Here is a 17,872-nt window from a genome sequence, read left to right as displayed (position 1 = left end):
CCGAAATTTTTGAACTTGTGGGGACATTTTGTCGGTCCCCATGAGGAAAACAGCTTATAAATCATACTAAATTATGTTTTTTGAAAATGTAAAAATGCAGAAAGTTTTCTGTGAGGGTTAGGTTTAGGTTTAGGGGATAGAATATAAAGTTTGTACAGTATAAAAACCATTATGTCTATGGAAAGTCCCCATAAAACATGGAAACCAAACATGTGTGTGTGTGTGTTTGAGAGAGAGATAGATAGATAGAGTGATAAAGAGAGAAAGGGAGAGGGATAGTGACGGGCCAGCGGACATCCCTCCCTCGCGCCTTGACTCATACTGGGTGATCACTACGCGATAGAGACAGTAATAACAGGAAACTCGGTGGCGCTTTAAACGCTGATACTCCCGGTGACCAGCGGCCACCAGTCAGTCAGCGGACACCTCGACAAGAAATAAATATAATACGCCTGGAAAGTGAGACGCTTTCTAACTGACGAATTTGTAAGTTTGTTTTTTGTTTGTTTTAGATCATTTTACAAATTTCCCCCTTCCCCCATTTTGTGTCATCTGTTTGCCCTTGTCAGATACGCCTCATCTGTTTATCTATTAGTAAATCTGCGACACGCGCGCTGGGAGTTTACAAATGTCCGCTCGTGCGTTCAGCTGTGCACCGGTATTCCGATGTGGTCGAGCTGGAGCGAAATCTGGCTTTACAACGGGAGGAAAACTTTGATGTGAGACTCTGCGACATTGTTTATCGCGACTTGGTTAGTGGGTCAGTAATTAACAAAAATTAATATTAATAATTGAACAGTGAGGACGACGACCTTCCATCTGGTACGTGTATTTCTATTGCCGTTAAACGGCTTTATATTCGAGCAGTAATCTGATGACATCTGTGGTATTTTAGCCAATGTGGGAATGGCAAAAGCATCAGTTTAGAACAGAAATGTCTATTACACTGATTTTAGGATAAATTAGTCATGTTTTTCTTTTTTCTAAAGCTCATCCATCCATCTATCAGTAATCACAAATTGTATAATGTTCTATTTTATTGTACTGAAAGGTTTTAAAAAAATCTATCTATCTATCTATCTATCTATCTATCTATCTATCTATCTATCTATCTATCTATCTATCACTCAAATTCTATTAAGTGATACAAGGTAAAAATGCAGACTTAAAGCTTTGGGACTGTTGTAATCACATTTAAATATTTATTGTCTCATCATCCATGTTTTTGAGTTGTGCTGAGTATGTGTGTGGGAGAGGGAGAGACAGAAAGGGATGAGAGAAATAGAGTCAACAGTCTGAACAAACAGAGGGTACAGCTGTCAGTGCACAGATAACACACACATGCACAGAGGGAAAAAAAGAGCCGATGATGATGAAGATAACAATGAGGGGATTATGAACGATTTTTAAACTGATCCAAATAACTTACTGTCTACATTTGTATTCAATATACTCGCATCAAGGCAGATTGAAAATTGAAATTGTGGTCTTTTTAAAGATACTGAATCCAGATCAGAAAGGAAGACGGGCTATGGATACCCCTTCGGATCGATTTCATCAGCAGCCAGCCCAGATGTGTTCCTTCGAACTGTATCGCAGTCTGACAGATTCCAACCCCACGAGCCGCCGTTTTTCATCTGGCAGCCTGTCCTCCCACCCCCTATTCTCCCCTCTCATGCACCCCAACAGTGCCTCCCATGGGTGGGGTAATTTCCGCCAGCGTCAGGCCTTGTTTCCTGGGCTGTTAGTGGATGACGATGTAAGCGAAGAGGATGTGTTTGGAAAGAGGGACTTTACGGCTGGGGGTAACCCATCATCACAGCACTGTCCTGGAGACAAGGGACAAGGTTCAGCACTTGAACTTGAAGACTGGAGCCATGATTTTGCAGAAGTAAAGAGACTCAGGATGGACTCAGCAGATAGGAGTCAAGAAGAGTTTGGTAGGGAAGGCAAGAGAGGGAGGAAGAGTAGAGCCTTGGGTAGAATGAATGAGAGGAAAGGAGGGAAACAGGGAAACAGGAGGGAAAGCAGGGAAGGTAGGAAGAGACAGCGGCAAGAACTTAAGCTTCAATTAGAGGAGACCAAAGGGAAACTTCTAGAGCTTCAACGTAAAGTATGGAGAGTGTATGGAGGGGAGATTGATGATGAGAACAGATGTGAGGAAGAACAAGATAATAGAGCAATAAATCTTGATGAGGTTGCAGAGATGTTTTCCGACGGTGATGATCCACTCATTAGCGGTGGATCTTCTCCCCCACGCTGTTCATCTAAGAAAAACAATGAAAGCAACCAGAATGGGAATGCAGGAATATTCCCAGAGACATCCATGGACCTGGAGTTAAATGGTGATCAGGTGTGGCTGGGTTGCAGTCTGATCAGGGGTGAGTGGGAGAGCACAGAAGGAGGGCAGAAGTTTGCTCAAGCTCTGAAGCAGGAGCTGGCAAGTGTTGTGGCTCAAGTTATTGACAAGGTTGTTCGGCTCTATGCTGAAACAGACCACTCCTTTGTCACATCTACCACTATGGCCCAAGAAACCAGTATGGCACTGGATCTAAACACAAACAGTGGGCCGAAACCTGACAGAGTCGCTCATGTGGCAGAACAGGTGGAAGCTTTACCACTCATCTCTAAGAGTTCTCAAGAAAAGAGGGCCCCTATTGTTCAGAGTGGACCCAAGGACCTCCTCATCCCTCAAGCCAATCCCAGCCTTGCTCCTTTACCCCAGCCCCCTCTCTCAGTGCTTTTACCCCCTAGGAGGAAAGAACACTTCCTGCCCTCCTATCCCCCAGATAACCCTGTGTCCTTGCCCATTCTCCACTACACCATGCAGAATCTGTTTGCCCGCTCACTCTCTAGTTTGCCACTTCATAAGGACTGCCTGTCCGAACCTTTCATGGAGTTCCATTCACACAACTCTGCGTTCCCACCCCTCCCCTTGCTGGGCCAGTTAGACCCATCTCAGATGGATAGATTGAGGGAAGGAGGGATGAGGGGAGGGGGAGCAGGATTGGTGGATGGAGGAGATGCAGCCCTATATCTTGCTGCAGGGTCAATATCCTTTTAAAAACAGAATGTGTCTTCTATTAATATGTAAGTAAAATGTATCTTCTAGTGGGCAGGAGAGGATAAATGCTTGGAACATAGTCTAATGACAACTCGTAATAATCGTAAAAATCGTAGGATGTAATTTGACCTGCCTCCATTGTAAGTGCCTCAAGGTAAAACATTTTTGTGGTAATCAACATTCGTGGATATGCCACAAATACTGTCGATTGACCTTAACTTGTATTCAATATTCCTTTAAACTTAAAATTGTAAGAACGCTTATTGAAAACCCTGATGTATCTCATTATTTTATAGTGCACAACAGTGATTTTCATATTAAAATTATGATTAGCTTTTAGTTTTTGCGTAAGGGGTTACATTTACATTTATGCATTTGGCAGACACTTTGATCCAAAGTGACTTACAGTGCACTTATTACAGGGACAATCCACCCAGAGCAACCTGGAGTTAAGTGCCTTGCTCAAAGACACAATGTTGGTGGCTGTGGGGTAGAACCAGCGACCTTCTGATTACCAGTTATGTGCTTTAACCCACTACGCCGCCACCACCACCACTTAAAATTTATGTTTGGGTTAGGGGGGAACCGTTTATTTTTCTCAATGTGAGTAAAAGTCGTTGGTTCTTGTACAAGCCAAAGTGTTCGGTTTCTTACGATTTTGCCATCTTGTACTTCGGCTTCAGCTTTACAAATGAGTCCCATGTCTCTACACTGAGTGTGCGTGTGTTTGTGTATTTGTGCATGTGCATTTATGTGGTATCTAAACACAAGTTCCTTAACAGTCTAAACTCTCAGGAAGGTCTTTCTCCTTGCCACCTGAAGAAAGCCAAACTCATGTTCTTTTACGCACGCTACCCCAGCTCTAGCACACTCAAGACATACTTCCCTGATGTCAAGGTGATGTCTCATTTACATGGTCACAAGATTAATCTTACTATCCTGAATGAAATAGTATTTCATGTGTAGGTAAAACTTGTACAGATTATGTGGGCTAATGATTTAATAAATTAATTTACACTGACCTACATACATCAGTGTGGCATGGTAAATAATGGTTACATTTGTAGTGAATGAATATTGAATGAAAGCATCTAGTTTTATGTAACTCAACTCAAAGTCTCCAAAGCATTATACCAAAAGATATCATGTTGACCTACATTCATTATATACAGCCTCTTTTTAAATGATTCTAGAATTAATTTTGCTGTTATTTTCTTTCTACACAGTTCAATCGCTGTGTCACTTCACAGCTGATTAAGTGGTTCAGTAACTTCCGGGAGTTCTTTTATATCCAGATGGAACGCTTTGCCCGCCAGGCAGCCAGAGAGGGGCTTACATCTGCCAGGGAAAGAGTACTGCGCCTGGGCAGGGATACCGAGCTTTACCGCATTCTTAACATGCACTACAACAAAAGCAATGATTACCAGGTCGGTGTATGTGAGTACATGTATTTGAAGGAATAGGTGCTGCATATAACTGTGTTTGTGTGTATAACATTTACATCCTCACTCTAGGTTCCAGAGAGGTTTGTGGAGGTAGCTGAGCTAGCCCTGAGGGAGTTTTTCTCTGCCATACAGAGCAGTCGAGATACTGATCCCTGCTGGAAGAAGGCCATCTATAAGATCATCTGTAAATTAGACAGCCCAGTGCCTGACAGCTTCCGCCTGCCCGGCTGCCCCACAGACACTTACCGGATGGGCTGAACAGAATTAATTACATGCACACACTCAGTCTCATATAAAACATACAATGTGCATGGATTGATATCACAAGTGTGCACAGTTGAGTATGAACAGTGAACAATTTGAATTGGCAAAGATCCAAGAAAAAAAAACCACGCACAATTGCACTGTGAATATTGAGGGCACTGAATATGTGATTTATTATTCTCACGGTGCTTAAAAGTATTTCTTGTTTAAATATGGTCTAATTGATAACCTACATTCTACTTTAATGCAGCATTATTCTAGTTAGCACTAAGGAATGCTCGGAAACATTTTCTCATTTACTTGATGTTACATTATTGCTCATTAATTTATCTCTAAATGCAAGCCTGGCTGGCTGGCATTGATCTTTTTATATGACTTGTAACTTGTTATATAATATTGCTAAGTTTCTGTGGAAATGTAATGTTGCAAAATGTATTAAAATAAGTGAAACTCTTAAATGCAAGTCTGGATAATCTGAATTTGTTTTTTAATAAATCTATCCCCCTCATGATTTTGAGCGATCACATGCTTGTGCTTAACTCATAATACGTTTTGCGCACATGAGTTTAAATGCGCGCCGCCGCGGCTGTTGGTTAAATAGTTGTGAGTTGAAGTGCATGCGCACACATACGCCATGGCGCTGCCGTGGCTTCTGCTACTGGAGTTACTGCTGTATTGCAGCTCTTTTATTTGCGGGATCGTCACAGCGGCCTCCGTAACTATCTCACAGGTATCTCCTGATTATTATCTATAACATAAGATGTGTAACACGATGCTCTACAGTGGTTGTATTACTCCGAAATTTAAGTTACAAACTTTGACGTTGTTGAACTCGGAGGGAAAACAGCGTGTAGTTTAGTTATTTGCTTCAATGTATGTATGTATTCACTTTTATTATTTTTTTAACTGACCAGGTTGTTCATATTTCGAAGGAGTAGGCCTATCCAAGCAAAAACTAGCCTAATTTAAAAACAACTTTTCTTCTACAGATATTCAGCTCTTTTATGCTCACGAATCACCTTCAAACATCGTCATGGTCATATGACTGAATAAAATGCGTCCAGAAATGTTAAAGTTTAGAATAATTTTCCTTGCCATACAAGAAAGAATAAATGCTAAAAGTTAAAAACCGGAAGTGAAACTGAAAGTGTACCAGAATAACATCTTTTTCCCTCTTCATTTGACCAGTAGAGAATTCCAGGTACTTATTAGATGTGTTCGACACGTGCGTCTTGCCGATCGGCGAGATTAACAAGTTTCATGATCAAATGAGTGCCCGGCCCGTGAAATCGAGTCCCTAGTTGGGTTACCGCTTGTAATGCCTGATCAAAAACTTATTGTGTTATCACGAAGGCTTTAAAATTATGGCCGAGTTCGGTATGGCATTGGACTTTTGAGACCGGGCAAGCGTCAAATATTTTTTAATACACTTTATGCTTTGCCCAAAACACATTATACGTTAATGTCGCGGAAATGTTATAGACCTAAAGTGTATCCTTCGAACCCAGCAGAAAATGGAAACAATTGTCACAGTGGTGAACTTCATGACCAAATAGGTTTGAATTCAGGAGAGTCATATTGCCCATATCACCTGGGGCCAGTTGCACCAGATATACGTAACAATTTATGCACTAATAAATATTTGAGGGTTGCACCATTAAAGTTGTTATATGTAAGATTGACAACAAGCGTTTGAAATGCAATCCAAATTAAAAATATTGGAGAGTTGTCTGCCCCGTCCCAGACTCGAAGCTCATGCGGGTTGCCAGAATAGCCAACTCGGCATCCGTTTTAAAATTCTGGGCTTTAAGCTGTCTCTATCTTCCAAAGGCATCTCCAATATTTATCCTTGTTTTACTACGCCTCTGGTCGTAGGGGTTTTTAGATGGATGGCAAGGCTTTTTATGTAGTGTGGAATCTGTTATCTCTGATTCAGATCGTTTGCTGGCTTCTATGACTGCAGCACGTTGTGTTATTGGCCTGTAAACTTGTTCATATCTGGCAACCCGGCTGTGTCGACATACTATTGGTGAGTGGGCGGGATCACACAGGCCAAAACATAAACAAATGGAAACTTCAAAGTAGAATGTACTGGCTGTCGCATTGTTATCGGAGAAGCCAGTATTTCAACTTCGCATGTTTTAAACTTGGGTAGAATGTAACCCTACATATGAACTAAATATTTAGGCCTACTTAAGACTCCAACCAGGAGGAACCGATGGAATAAAAAAGCAGACCCATTTAATAACAACAACGAGCTCATGTTTTGCGTGACAGGCATCAATCATTTCGACATTCAGTATGATGTTGACTCTTACACTCTTTTACATTTACTAAAGGAAAAAAAAACATTTAAAGCGGCTCTCACCCGGTGTCAAGTTTCAGCATTCAAAACATATATAGGATATTCAAATAAATACATGTCTATTTTTCAAGCTTGTTTTTATTAGTATTTATCACCCCTCATTTATTTTAGAAACCAGTTCCTATGTAGTTAATCACACAGGGCAAATATACTATTTATCAAATGTATCTTTATTACGTATTCGTGTTTTAATGGGGATATAATCTTTTTTTTACAGCTGACAGTTACATGAGCAAACAAGGTTTGAACATCAACCGTAACAAGATCAAACTAAAATGCATGGTTTAACACGTCTGTGTGCAAATTTGAAGGCTGTTTATTGGATAAATACAGGTAAACGTCATATTAGGCATTATTTTACAGAGCGCTTACAACCTATTGATAAGTCCTGCCTTAAGAACAGGTGGTGCAACCAAATTAAGCACTGACTTGGTTACAAATTAACTAGTAGTTACTAAGCCCTTAGTGTGAACTTGACATCCCAACTTGCTTGAGAACTTGCGCACTGCTGGTGCAACCCTACCCCGGGTGTGAAAATATGGAAACAGAGTGAAAATTTTACTCATTTTAAAAGTTTAAGTATCTAGCCAAAAAAATACTTAAGTAAAAAAGAATTCACATTAAATTGTACTTGTGTATTAAAAAAAATTAAGAGTAACTTTTGTCCTAGCTAGAATGAAATCAAGAGAGGAAATTGTGTGAGAGGATGTTGTAAAATTTGATTAGTTTACGCCGACTTTTTACTGCCCCCGACAACTGTCATATTCCTCCCCCAGTGACATTCACAACTTGGTCAAAGAATAATTTTACAATAACTACATTTTTGCAAAATTATAATTTTATTTTTTTTGTAGCCTGTTGTACGTAAAACAACCATTTCCTAACATTTATAATGGCGGATGACTTATTTTAGCATTTGCATTACATAACCAACTGCATTTACAAGCATGTTTAAGTGTGATCTTATTACGTGATGGCTCAACTGATAGTGTTTCATATGCGATACAAAGGATCGGAGTAAGAGTCCTGAAGAGCACGCGAGTCGACACATGAGTCGAAAGTGTCATAGAAACACCACAAAATGACATGTTTGCTTCAGAAATTTTGTTTTTTCTCTCACATTTGCATTATGATGCTGTCTGTTAGGTTTAAGGTTTAGGGTAGGGAGGTATGTTTTGTTCATTTAAATCTTGATAGAACATTAATATGTTTTAATTTCCCTTCGGATCTGCCTTCAGATGTGTAAATGAACCGCATAATTTTATTTTGCAAATATGTTGCCACAGTCACAAAATTAATTGCACTAGAGAGGGCCTTACTAATTGCGATGTCGGAGCACCCAGCTGCTTGAGACATGGAGAAAGATAACAAAGGTGTTTAGGACAAAACAATGTGCGTTCCTTACTTTGTGCTCATAGAATGAATACTTCACATTGAATCAATCTGTCACTTACGGTCGAGTCACACAAATATTTTGATGTATCCAAAGCTTAAATCAGATCTGTAATTCCACCTCTGCAGATGGTCAGAACACACAGCTACATTGTGACACTCAGTTTGATATGACTGACCTCTGGTCTGTCATTTGTCGTTTGACGGATGCAGTGAAAAGGTGGCTTCAGTCCAGTAAGATGAAAGTACTTGCTACATTTTTGGAGATCATTTTCTATTTCAAGTTCAAAGGTGCAATATGAAAATTTCATGTAATATTCACCTTTTTTTTTTTTTTTTGCCAATGTGTGACTCATCTTAAAAAATGTAGCCCATCCCGGACTTCCTAGGTTGCCTGTTAAAACCTGTAGACTGATTTTCATGCAAAGCGAGTGGGTTGGATTTGCCAGGAAAATCAATAGTATGTGATATTTATGCTCGCTCCCGAGGGCCTTGCCTCAGTAATGGCTTCTTCCGCTATTTAACAGCGCCAACAGACAGTCTGCAAAACTAGGTAACGTTATCTTAAAGATGGAATCCAGCAAACCGCCGGCTCCCAGCACAACACCGACTCCTACACAAACTCCGAGTAAACCAAAAAAAAAAACCATTTATCTACTGAATCACGTCTGGCTAAGCAGGAATGTGATCGTGATCGAGCGAAAACTAGAGTGAACATTGGCAGGGCATTTGATGCCTGGAGGGACGTTAGTTCGGTTTTGGGGATTAAAACCGACCCTGAATTGGCATTCTTCTATTAGACAGGTAAGCTTGCATAACTGCAAAGCATGTGAAATATAGTGCCATAAAAATTGATATCTGTAATTTTAGCTAACTAGATCTTGCCTGCTAGCTCTGACTAATTGCAAGCTACCTTGCTTCGTAACTTTCAAATATCTTCTCTTTATAATAAATGTCAGGAATACAGGATAAATTTAAGCAAATGCACTTTGTAACACAGTTCAATGGAAAGGAGGAGAGGAGAGCTGGCTTGATAATATAAATAATATTTTAATAATAAACTTAACCAAAAGACAGGTGTCAGGCAGCTGCCCGTAACTGTCTCTCTGTCACACTGCCGTCTCCGGTCGCCTTTATCCCTCTCGGGCTTCATCAGCCTAATTAGGGGCCTGATGTTCGGAATCACGACCCAGCCCTGCCACACCCTGGTTTCTTGATCGTAGTACAACATATGACATACAATGGTGCAACATAACATTGCAGTGCAACAGTAAACTGTCTGGAATAGGTCGGTAGCTGTATGTGTGTATCAGTATGCTATGTTAGCTGACAAGTAGTTTAGTTTAGTCTCAAAGTTTGTAGTAAAACAATCATTACTGTCAGCATGATCCCGGTGAATCATGTTCAGTCTCTTTGTACGTTACGTCATTGTTTTGGCCGATGCTCGTTCACGTCACTTTGGAGTGTGTGCACGAGCAATAGGTAGCTGGCTGCAGTTCACTTATTGGCCACAGGTGTCATTAATAACAAGGGTTTCTGAATCTTACATAATGCAATTTTAAATACAATTGCAAGTAAAAAAAAAAATAAATATTCTTTGGAAATGTGCTTAAGTAAAAGTTAAAGTATTCCATTTAAATTGCACTTGAGTAAAGTACAAATCCAAAAAAATAATACTTCACTATAATATTTAAGTATTATTACTCAATTATTTTACTTTATATTGTCATATATTGAGCCTAGCATGTTTTTCCATTAAATCATACAATGAACCGAAAGTGCCAGAAGTGCTTGTTTTGACATACAACATTGTATGTCCAGTAATCAAATTACTAAACATTTACACACTTTTTTTTTTTTTAATGAAAAAGTAATTTAATTACAGTAATTATTTACTTAATAATGCATTACACCCAACACTGTGCTCAGCTGAGATAAAAGATGACGAATTTGAACGAAAACGGTAGTTTATACTAACAATTATATTTTAATATTTCATAGTATAATTTTCTTTTCACCCTTCTGTTAGGTAAGCACTGCTTAACTTGATTATATGGCTGGCAAGTCCCTGCATTCCACCATACTATGCTTATTATTTAACTTGCTACACTATAATAAGTGTAGTATAGGTAGTAGAAGTATGCCATTCCGAACTCAGCCAATGTGCATTATGATAAGCACTATATATAAAAAATAACTTGACTGGCTTCACAAAAATAATGCAAATATTTATAATTAAAAAAAAAACATTCATACATTAGACATGTTTTAGGGAAGTTGGTTATAGCTAAAGTGTGTGTGTGTGTGTGTGTGTGTGTGTGTGTGTGTGTGTGTGTGTGTGTGTGTGTGTGTGTGTGTGTGTGTGTGTGTGTGTTTCAGAATTGTCATTGACAGCTGTTACCTCATAATTGCTGTTGTGCATATAATTGTCTATGTAATATATGTTGTGGTTCATTAATTTTGTTGCAGATAGCTTGCAAATTACAAGATTAATGAAAACACAGAGAACAACATTTTTTAATTTCACAATCTATTGATTTGGTTATTATTATGTGTAACATATGATTTAAACGTCATTAAAGTTCATATTTAGAAAGTTATATTGACATGCATTACAAAAATATTTTATAGGATTTCTACTCAAGCAGTGAATACAGTACCCATTAAAATCTCTATAAGCCAATGGAATCGCTATGACATCAGATGAGGACTCGATTTCATGGTGGACTCATCATCACGACACCTGTGGAGGAAGGAGTTGGAAAAAATCTGTGTGAATGTACATCAGTCAGGGAAGAGCATGCAATGTTTGCTTTGCTGTCCTCATCGGCAGTGATCGCATTCCGAAGTGCGGGGCCTGGTGCGACCCCAAAAATTGCACCGCCCTAAGGACAGCTCTGGTCTGGCCAATCACAAAGAAAAAATAAAGCGCTAAAAAGACATGCACTTTTCCTCTCAATTATACACAAACATGATGTTTAGAGCAGAATTCAGAGTTATTTTAATGCAGTACCTGAAACTGAGCTTCTGATGTACATCCATCCTCATGTCTCCCTATTGTGCATGTTCATGCATTAGCTTTTTTACATTTTTAGATCATATGCTTAGTCACCTTTAAATCCGCAAATAACTGGCCAAAAAAATTAAGAAAACAAAATTAATTCACAAACTCGTGCAGCTTATTCTTTATAACATGTCTACAAACATGAAAATGGCTATCACCTGTTGTTGCGCTTATTTGCAAAGAACAGCTGAAAATAATAAAGACAGTGGGTAGGGAGATGTGGGTGATGTTTTATTTTCTAATATATTTGTCTCCTGCTTCCCAATACATTTCTCTCCTCTTGCGCTCTCATTATATTTAATTGGCTATTGCTCGTTGTCTGTCTCTCGGTCGTCGGGACAGTTTGCATTCCTTACGAAAAAACGTCTAGATATAAAGAATTTTTTAAATCCATTGTAGCGCCTACGACTAGTCTCATGTTGCAGGAGTGCGCATACTTCAAGACTGTTCGTTGTGAAATCTAAGACTTCTCGTAGCCGACTCGAAACATCAAAGGAGATGAGCTGGAGTCATGTAGTGTGCACTTGGCTTAAACTGTGTCATCATTAGAGCTTCTGTGGCCATTTTAGAGCAACTGCAATGCCTGACTTAACAGCTGATCTCATCTGGCTCTTGTGGTACTTTGAAGCCGATCGGTCTGCGCAGTGCTGCATGAAGTCCAACAAACCTATTGCTGCAGCCCAGAGATCTTCAAACAATGTGGAAATGCCAAAATACCACCCTCTTAACTCCAGAAGGGGTGAGGTTACTCCTTAAGGGGGCTTGGTCATCTCCAATAGGGGGTGACACTTCCATATACAGTTAGTGTTAGGGAAATGCATAGACTAAGCCCAAAGTATACTTCGGTTTTGACACAAACATGTAGCAGTCAAACACTTGCCTTACAATGTATACTTAATTTGACTGTCCACACACAGTGACATCAATGACTGCTATGAAAGACTGGACTATTTATCTTCAAGGCTGTAGACCCTTAAAGCTGTCTTTATATTCCTTCAGACTCGAGTGTTACAATGCAGGTATCTCCTGACACACACTCCCGTGACAGGCACATCAACTGTTCTAGTTCAGCAGCAATTAAATCTTTGTTATAACAATGGCTCAGTTTTGACTGTTGCCACCTATTTAGTAGACTGTTGACCCACTAATTAGTGCAAATTATTCCACGTTTATGCGCATACTGCGCGTTCAGTGTACACTAGGTTAGAAAAATTGTGCCGTGTATGTTCAATGCTCGAACGCTCTGCTGATGATGAAATTTGCATCACTTGTCCTGTACTGTACTGAAGTATACTTTGGGCTTTAGGGTAGAAGGAAATGGCTTCAGGCAGAGCTCCAAAAAGAGGCAGAATGTGACACCCCCTTTTGGAGTTTAATGCAAACCCCTTTTGGAGTAACCCCTGCCCCTCCTGGAGTATCCCTTTTGGAGATTCTGCCCCCATTTTGAGATCTCCGGCCTGCAGCTATATCCATCTCGAGAATATGGTCCTTTGAGTAAATAATGAAGTCAGATGAGTTAGAACAGTGTTCGTAAACCTTTTTGACATGGAGTGCCATTTTTATTCTTTTCCTGGTCAATTGCTGTGCCAAAAAAATAACAAGTGCATGGATGTGATTTTCCAAAGTTTGAGTCCACACATAATAATAGTTTAATTTTCATTACAAATAATATTATCAGCATAACAGTTCATAAAAACTTGTGCAAAACCCAATGGTTATGATATAATCATGATTCTGCATGTGAATTTTCACAGAAAACCTTTCCTTTTGTTAACCCGGTTAATGTCTCAAATTTGATTACTGATCACGTATATATGATTGTAATGGAAGCCTTTATTTTTGGTCACACTGCATATATACAGTGAAATGTATTTGTTTTCACATATCCCAGCTAATTCTAAAATGTATTTCCAGGATTAATTTATATTTTGAATAGACACGATGTAGGTTTATGGTTTCTCTTCTAATGTAATTTTGAATGTGGCTAGGTATGATGGGTTGGAAATCTCAAGGATTAATGGTGGTGTTTTCCTTATTACATCACGTGTTGTTCTGAAAGCAAAAAGAAACCAGTGATTAGTTACCCCTTCCTGTGCCAGTGCTGTCACACGTGCCATAGGTTGCCGACCCCTGAGTTAAAATAGGGGTGTGTGTAAGTGGGAAATGATGTGTCTGGAAAGTGAACAAGCCTCTGTGAGCTCCCATTAATGATTGTTAGCATATCAAGCATGTCCTTACATGTAACAGTAGAGTGCATCTTGAATGTTATGCATACTGCTCACTAAGGGTAATTTAATATAGCTTATTATTGTCAAAACAATATATGGGTCAATCCTGTAAGCCAGAAGTCTCTTTCTCGCTCTGTCTTTCCGCTCTCACAGGGTAACTTTGCTGGGAAGTGTGTGCTATATGGTTCAGTAAGTGTGCACTCCTCCATCAGTGTGCTTTCATCCAGTTCTCCCTCGCTTTGCTACTTTGTGTCAGCCATATCAGCGTTTGTGGCTGTTTTGTGCTTGTCCCTTACCCTCTACTGGATCTACACCATCTGTGTCGATAGAGAGGTGAAAAGGTATGTCCAGGAATTAATTAAATCATGTGATCATATGTTTGTTAAAGAGGATATCTAATGGTACCTCTTTTTCTGTTTCCTGTTATTCTGTGGTCCAGTATGCATAGATTGCAAAAGAAACTCCAAACTGATCTTAAACCAACTCATTAAAACAGCACTTTGATCTGAGACATTATTTGATGTGATTAAGCTGCCACATTCTTATCTGAAAAATACAATTCATATTGCCCCTGGCTTAGTTTTTCAATGCCTTTTATTGTGTAATGACTGTTGTTGTTGTCTGGCATCAGAGAGAAATTATGGATGAACATTACTCTTGGCATGTGTGGAGTCTTCCTTTTCTTTCTCTTGGTGACTGGATGCATCCTGAAAATTGGCAGAGACCAACTGTGTCAATCTGTGCTCCATGAAATGATCGTGAACATAACCAGGTGAGAGCGAGATCTCAATAATTGCATCTGATTTGTGAGGATTTTGGCCATGAAAACAACAGCAATTGACATAAACAACGAGTTTATTATTTATCCTCAAACACTGACTATGAGGGCTTAAACTTGTGTGCATTTGCAGGTGTGAAGAAGCACAAAATAAGCCTTGGTCAGAGCCCTATCAATGGGAACCAGTTCTACTCAGACCTACACAGTGCAGAGGTAGCCAAAAACAAAAACCTGAACACTCTCTCACACACACACACACACACAGGATAACACCAAGAAATACGGAGTAAATAAGCACCTAGCATATTCCTAAGCGGGTGTTTTATTTACCAATTTGCATTGTCTGATTTAGACTGACTAATTTCAAGGGCTGCCAGACTTAACAAATTTTAACACAAAACACTTTTGAGAGTAATTAAAAGTATATTTAATGCTGTTAAATTTATTTGACATAATGGAAATGTAATTAGGATTACTGGACTTTTCTGAAGCACCAGCACGGGTGTCCGTGTAAAATACCCAACACATCAATTCCATATTAGAAAGCTCTGTTTATCTGTAAATGATGGACAAACTTTTAAGGCAGAAATACTGTCTTGTGCCTTTAAGCTTGCCAGCAGGCCCACATAGAAAACAAATATTATCAAAATCTAGTCTTGACAACACAAAATGGGTATCATTTTAAAGCTTAGAAGCTATACTTAATGGATGTAGTCATGATGTGTTGGGCTAAAAACACATTAGCTTTCCTGGATCAGATGATGTCTTTGGAAATGAAGATGTACATTGTCCAGAGTCCTGGAACGCTAAACCAATCATATTAGGATTTAGATTGCTGAAAGTCATCCAAATATGGGCAGAGAGGTTTGTTTACTGTAATTACATATGGCCACCAGTAGATGATGCCAAGTATATGACACAGACTCGATTGCTGAAATGACACAGAATGGAACTGAATGAGATCTCAGTTACTAATGCCAGCATGCTTTGGAGAGAGAACATACTTTTAGTCGTCATTGTATTTTCCGGTGTTATTAGTTCTAATCTACAATTATTATGTTTTATTTGTCTTGTAATGTTTTTACATAATCTTTCAGCTGTGTCTTAGGCTAAGATTCTCATAATCTGAAATCTGCAAGAAATTTGTTTTACATTTTTTGTGTGAGAATAGGAGGGTGCCTTTATTGGGACAGGATAATGTAAAAGGTAGGACAGTAAAAACTAGGGTGGATGACCCAAGCTGTAGGCAATTTCGGATACCCAAAAATGTAATTTTCTTTTTTTTTCATATTTAAAATGTGGTATTTACATGGTAGATGTTTAACAGAAATGTTTGCAAAAAAATTGTTTTACTTTTCTTAGACAGCTGTATGGGTTAACCTCTTCTTTTGGATGATCATTGCTGTTCTGGTTCTGGCCCAGCGTAAACAAGGATCAGAAAACGGGTCAGGAGGAGACGATCCGTCAGCCACACCTTCTGAAACCGAGCCCTTCTTCAACCGTCCAGGAGGTCCTCAGTGAAATATATGTCTCTAGACACAAACAGACTTCATTCCAATTGAACACACGCATGCTCACACATACATAACACTCGCTCTCGCTGTCACGCTGCTGGATAGCAGTTGGCTAGCTGAGGAAAGAGGATTTTGGCAGCACCCGTATACGGTCTTGATTTTGTTCACTAACATTGCCAGGGGTAAGTTGCCATGGTTACTGATCTATGGCTGGCAGCACAGACCTGGCAGGTGAGTGTGTGTAGTTGCCAGATTGGTGGTGTGACCTGAACTGATTGAGACATGGCGTTCTGAAAATATTGTCTACATTTTTTAAGAGAAGCAAAGTGATATAAAAAATAAAAGTGAGGAATGCGTATCTAATTTTTCAAGAAATTTATTGGCTTTATGTTCTTGCATAACTAGTGTTTTATTTTATGGCCAAAAAAATGCATAGAAATCAATTTAACCTAGTTGTGTTGGCGCTAACCCAACCCATAGTACTGCAACTTTTAACCTGTCTTACAAAAGTAAAGCCTAGTAGTCTATGGCATTGTTCAACATTTTCACCCTCTGCTGTCTGCTTGCATGTATTACATTATACATCATATCAGATGGTGCATGTGTCCCTGTTTTTGAGCTTGGAATCTCCCAAAGTGCCATTTTTCCTAATTTCACATTTGTTCTAGGTGTAGTCCTTTGGCGTCCTTAACGCGGGCAAAACTGCTTGAGAGTGTCTTTCTGAGAGAGTTTGGTTATTAATCTTGTGCCCAGTAGAGATGCCATTTTTAGGTGTGTGTGTGTGTGTGTGTGTGTGTGTGTGTGTGTGTGTGTGTGTGTGTGTGTGTGTGTGTGTGTGTGTGTGTGTGTGTGTGTGTGTGTGTGTATTGAGATGACAGGGACATAAATCTATAATTTGGCCTGTGATGGTATCCGCTTTCTGTGGGCGAATTGCCAAATCTGAGGCGCTGTCCTCTGCACTAAAGTCTTCGAAAGCACAGTGTCCTTCCGCCTATCTCAGCAGTATACATTGTTGTTTATTTCAGTCATTAAATGTTTTAGACTGCTCTCCTAATATTTTCTCTACTGATGTGCAAAACTACTGTTTTTAGGTTTCTGCACTTTTTTTTTTTTTTTAATACAGAATCTGTTTTGAGTCAAAGTTTGTGTGAATCTTTCAAAGTATATGCAATTACATTTGTCAACCCAGTATTTTTAAAGTGCTTACTGTCACAATGTGTCTATATGTTCTGTGTTTTGGATAACTGCTTACTAGCCGCTGTGATAATGCTTACAAATGCAGTTAATGATGGAAAACAGCCACAATTTTGTACTTTGTGCTGTAAGCAATTTTAGCTGTTCTACTTCCACAAGACAGATTTAAATTAGCCATGCCCCTCTTTCCAAAACCTCTTCTTTTTTTTTTTTTTGGAACAATATCATGTACAAATAGCATTGCAGCAATCTTATATCATTGCAATATAACAATGAAATCAGGTGCAAAAGTGGATTGTAGGAAAAGATCAACTAAAATAAAAACAAAAAGCTAGGGTTTGTTTTTCAAATCATATTCTTCGATTACATAAAAATGTTTTTGGCATTTTTACTTTTCATCATTATAAGGGCCTTTGTATAAGAAATAAACACATTGTGAAATACAGAAAACCTGGTTTTCACTTTCAAATATTTAGATTTGTGTATATAAAATTTCCCAAAAATAAGGATGTTATTAACCAGAAACTCGTCTTTGTTGCTGTTCTTAACAAGTCCAAAGAGTTT

The 17,872-nt window shown here is 39.0% G+C and overlaps 1 protein-coding gene and 1 pseudogene across 5 annotated transcripts; both read left to right on the top strand.

The window, feature by feature from the left end:
* The first annotated feature begins 314 nt into the window (after positions 1-314).
* On the top strand, positions 315-5,264 carry LOC127662225 (prospero homeobox protein 1-like). Of its 5 annotated transcripts, XM_052153354.1 has the most exons (6): positions 315-486; positions 596-752; positions 1,499-3,052; positions 3,854-3,961; positions 4,291-4,491; positions 4,579-5,264. In XM_052153354.1, the coding sequence occupies exons 3-6, from the start codon at positions 1,532-1,534 to the stop codon at positions 4,765-4,767; spliced, it is 2,019 nt and encodes a 672-aa protein (XP_052009314.1). In that variant the 5' UTR covers positions 315-486; positions 596-752; positions 1,499-1,531; the 3' UTR covers positions 4,768-5,264. The 5 variants fall into 5 exon arrangements, with proteins under 5 accessions (XP_052009314.1, XP_052009292.1, XP_052009324.1 ...); XM_052153332.1 differs by lacking the exon at positions 596-752; XM_052153364.1 differs by lacking the exon at positions 315-486 and having other exon boundaries at positions 500-719.
* A 106-nt stretch (positions 5,265-5,370) lies between these two features.
* LOC127657415 (transmembrane protein 179B-like) lies at positions 5,371-16,981 on the top strand (annotated as a pseudogene).
* The last annotated feature ends 891 nt before the right edge of the window (positions 16,982-17,872 follow it).

This window comes from Xyrauchen texanus, chromosome 2, assembly GCF_025860055.1.
Source record: "Xyrauchen texanus isolate HMW12.3.18 chromosome 2, RBS_HiC_50CHRs, whole genome shotgun sequence".
NCBI classification, from domain to species: Eukaryota; Metazoa; Chordata; class Actinopteri; order Cypriniformes; family Catostomidae; genus Xyrauchen; species Xyrauchen texanus.
The sequence above is the reverse complement of the archived record's forward strand: the minus strand, read 5'-3'. Positions and strand labels throughout refer to the sequence as shown.

What these genes read in the sequence shown, in the direction of transcription:
- LOC127662225 (XM_052153332.1), top strand. Translation starts at nt 1,532, where the DNA reads ATGGATACCCCTTCGGATCGATTTCATCAGCAGCCAGCCCAGATGTGT. An exon ending in TATATCTTGCTGCAGGGTCA is followed by an intron (nt 3,053 to 3,853) that starts ATATCCTTTTAA and finishes AACAGTCTAAAC; the next exon opens with TCTCAGGAAGGTCTTTCTCC. An exon ending in CATACTTCCCTGATGTCAAG is followed by an intron (nt 3,962 to 4,290) that starts GTGATGTCTCAT and finishes CTTTCTACACAG; the next exon opens with TTCAATCGCTGTGTCACTTC.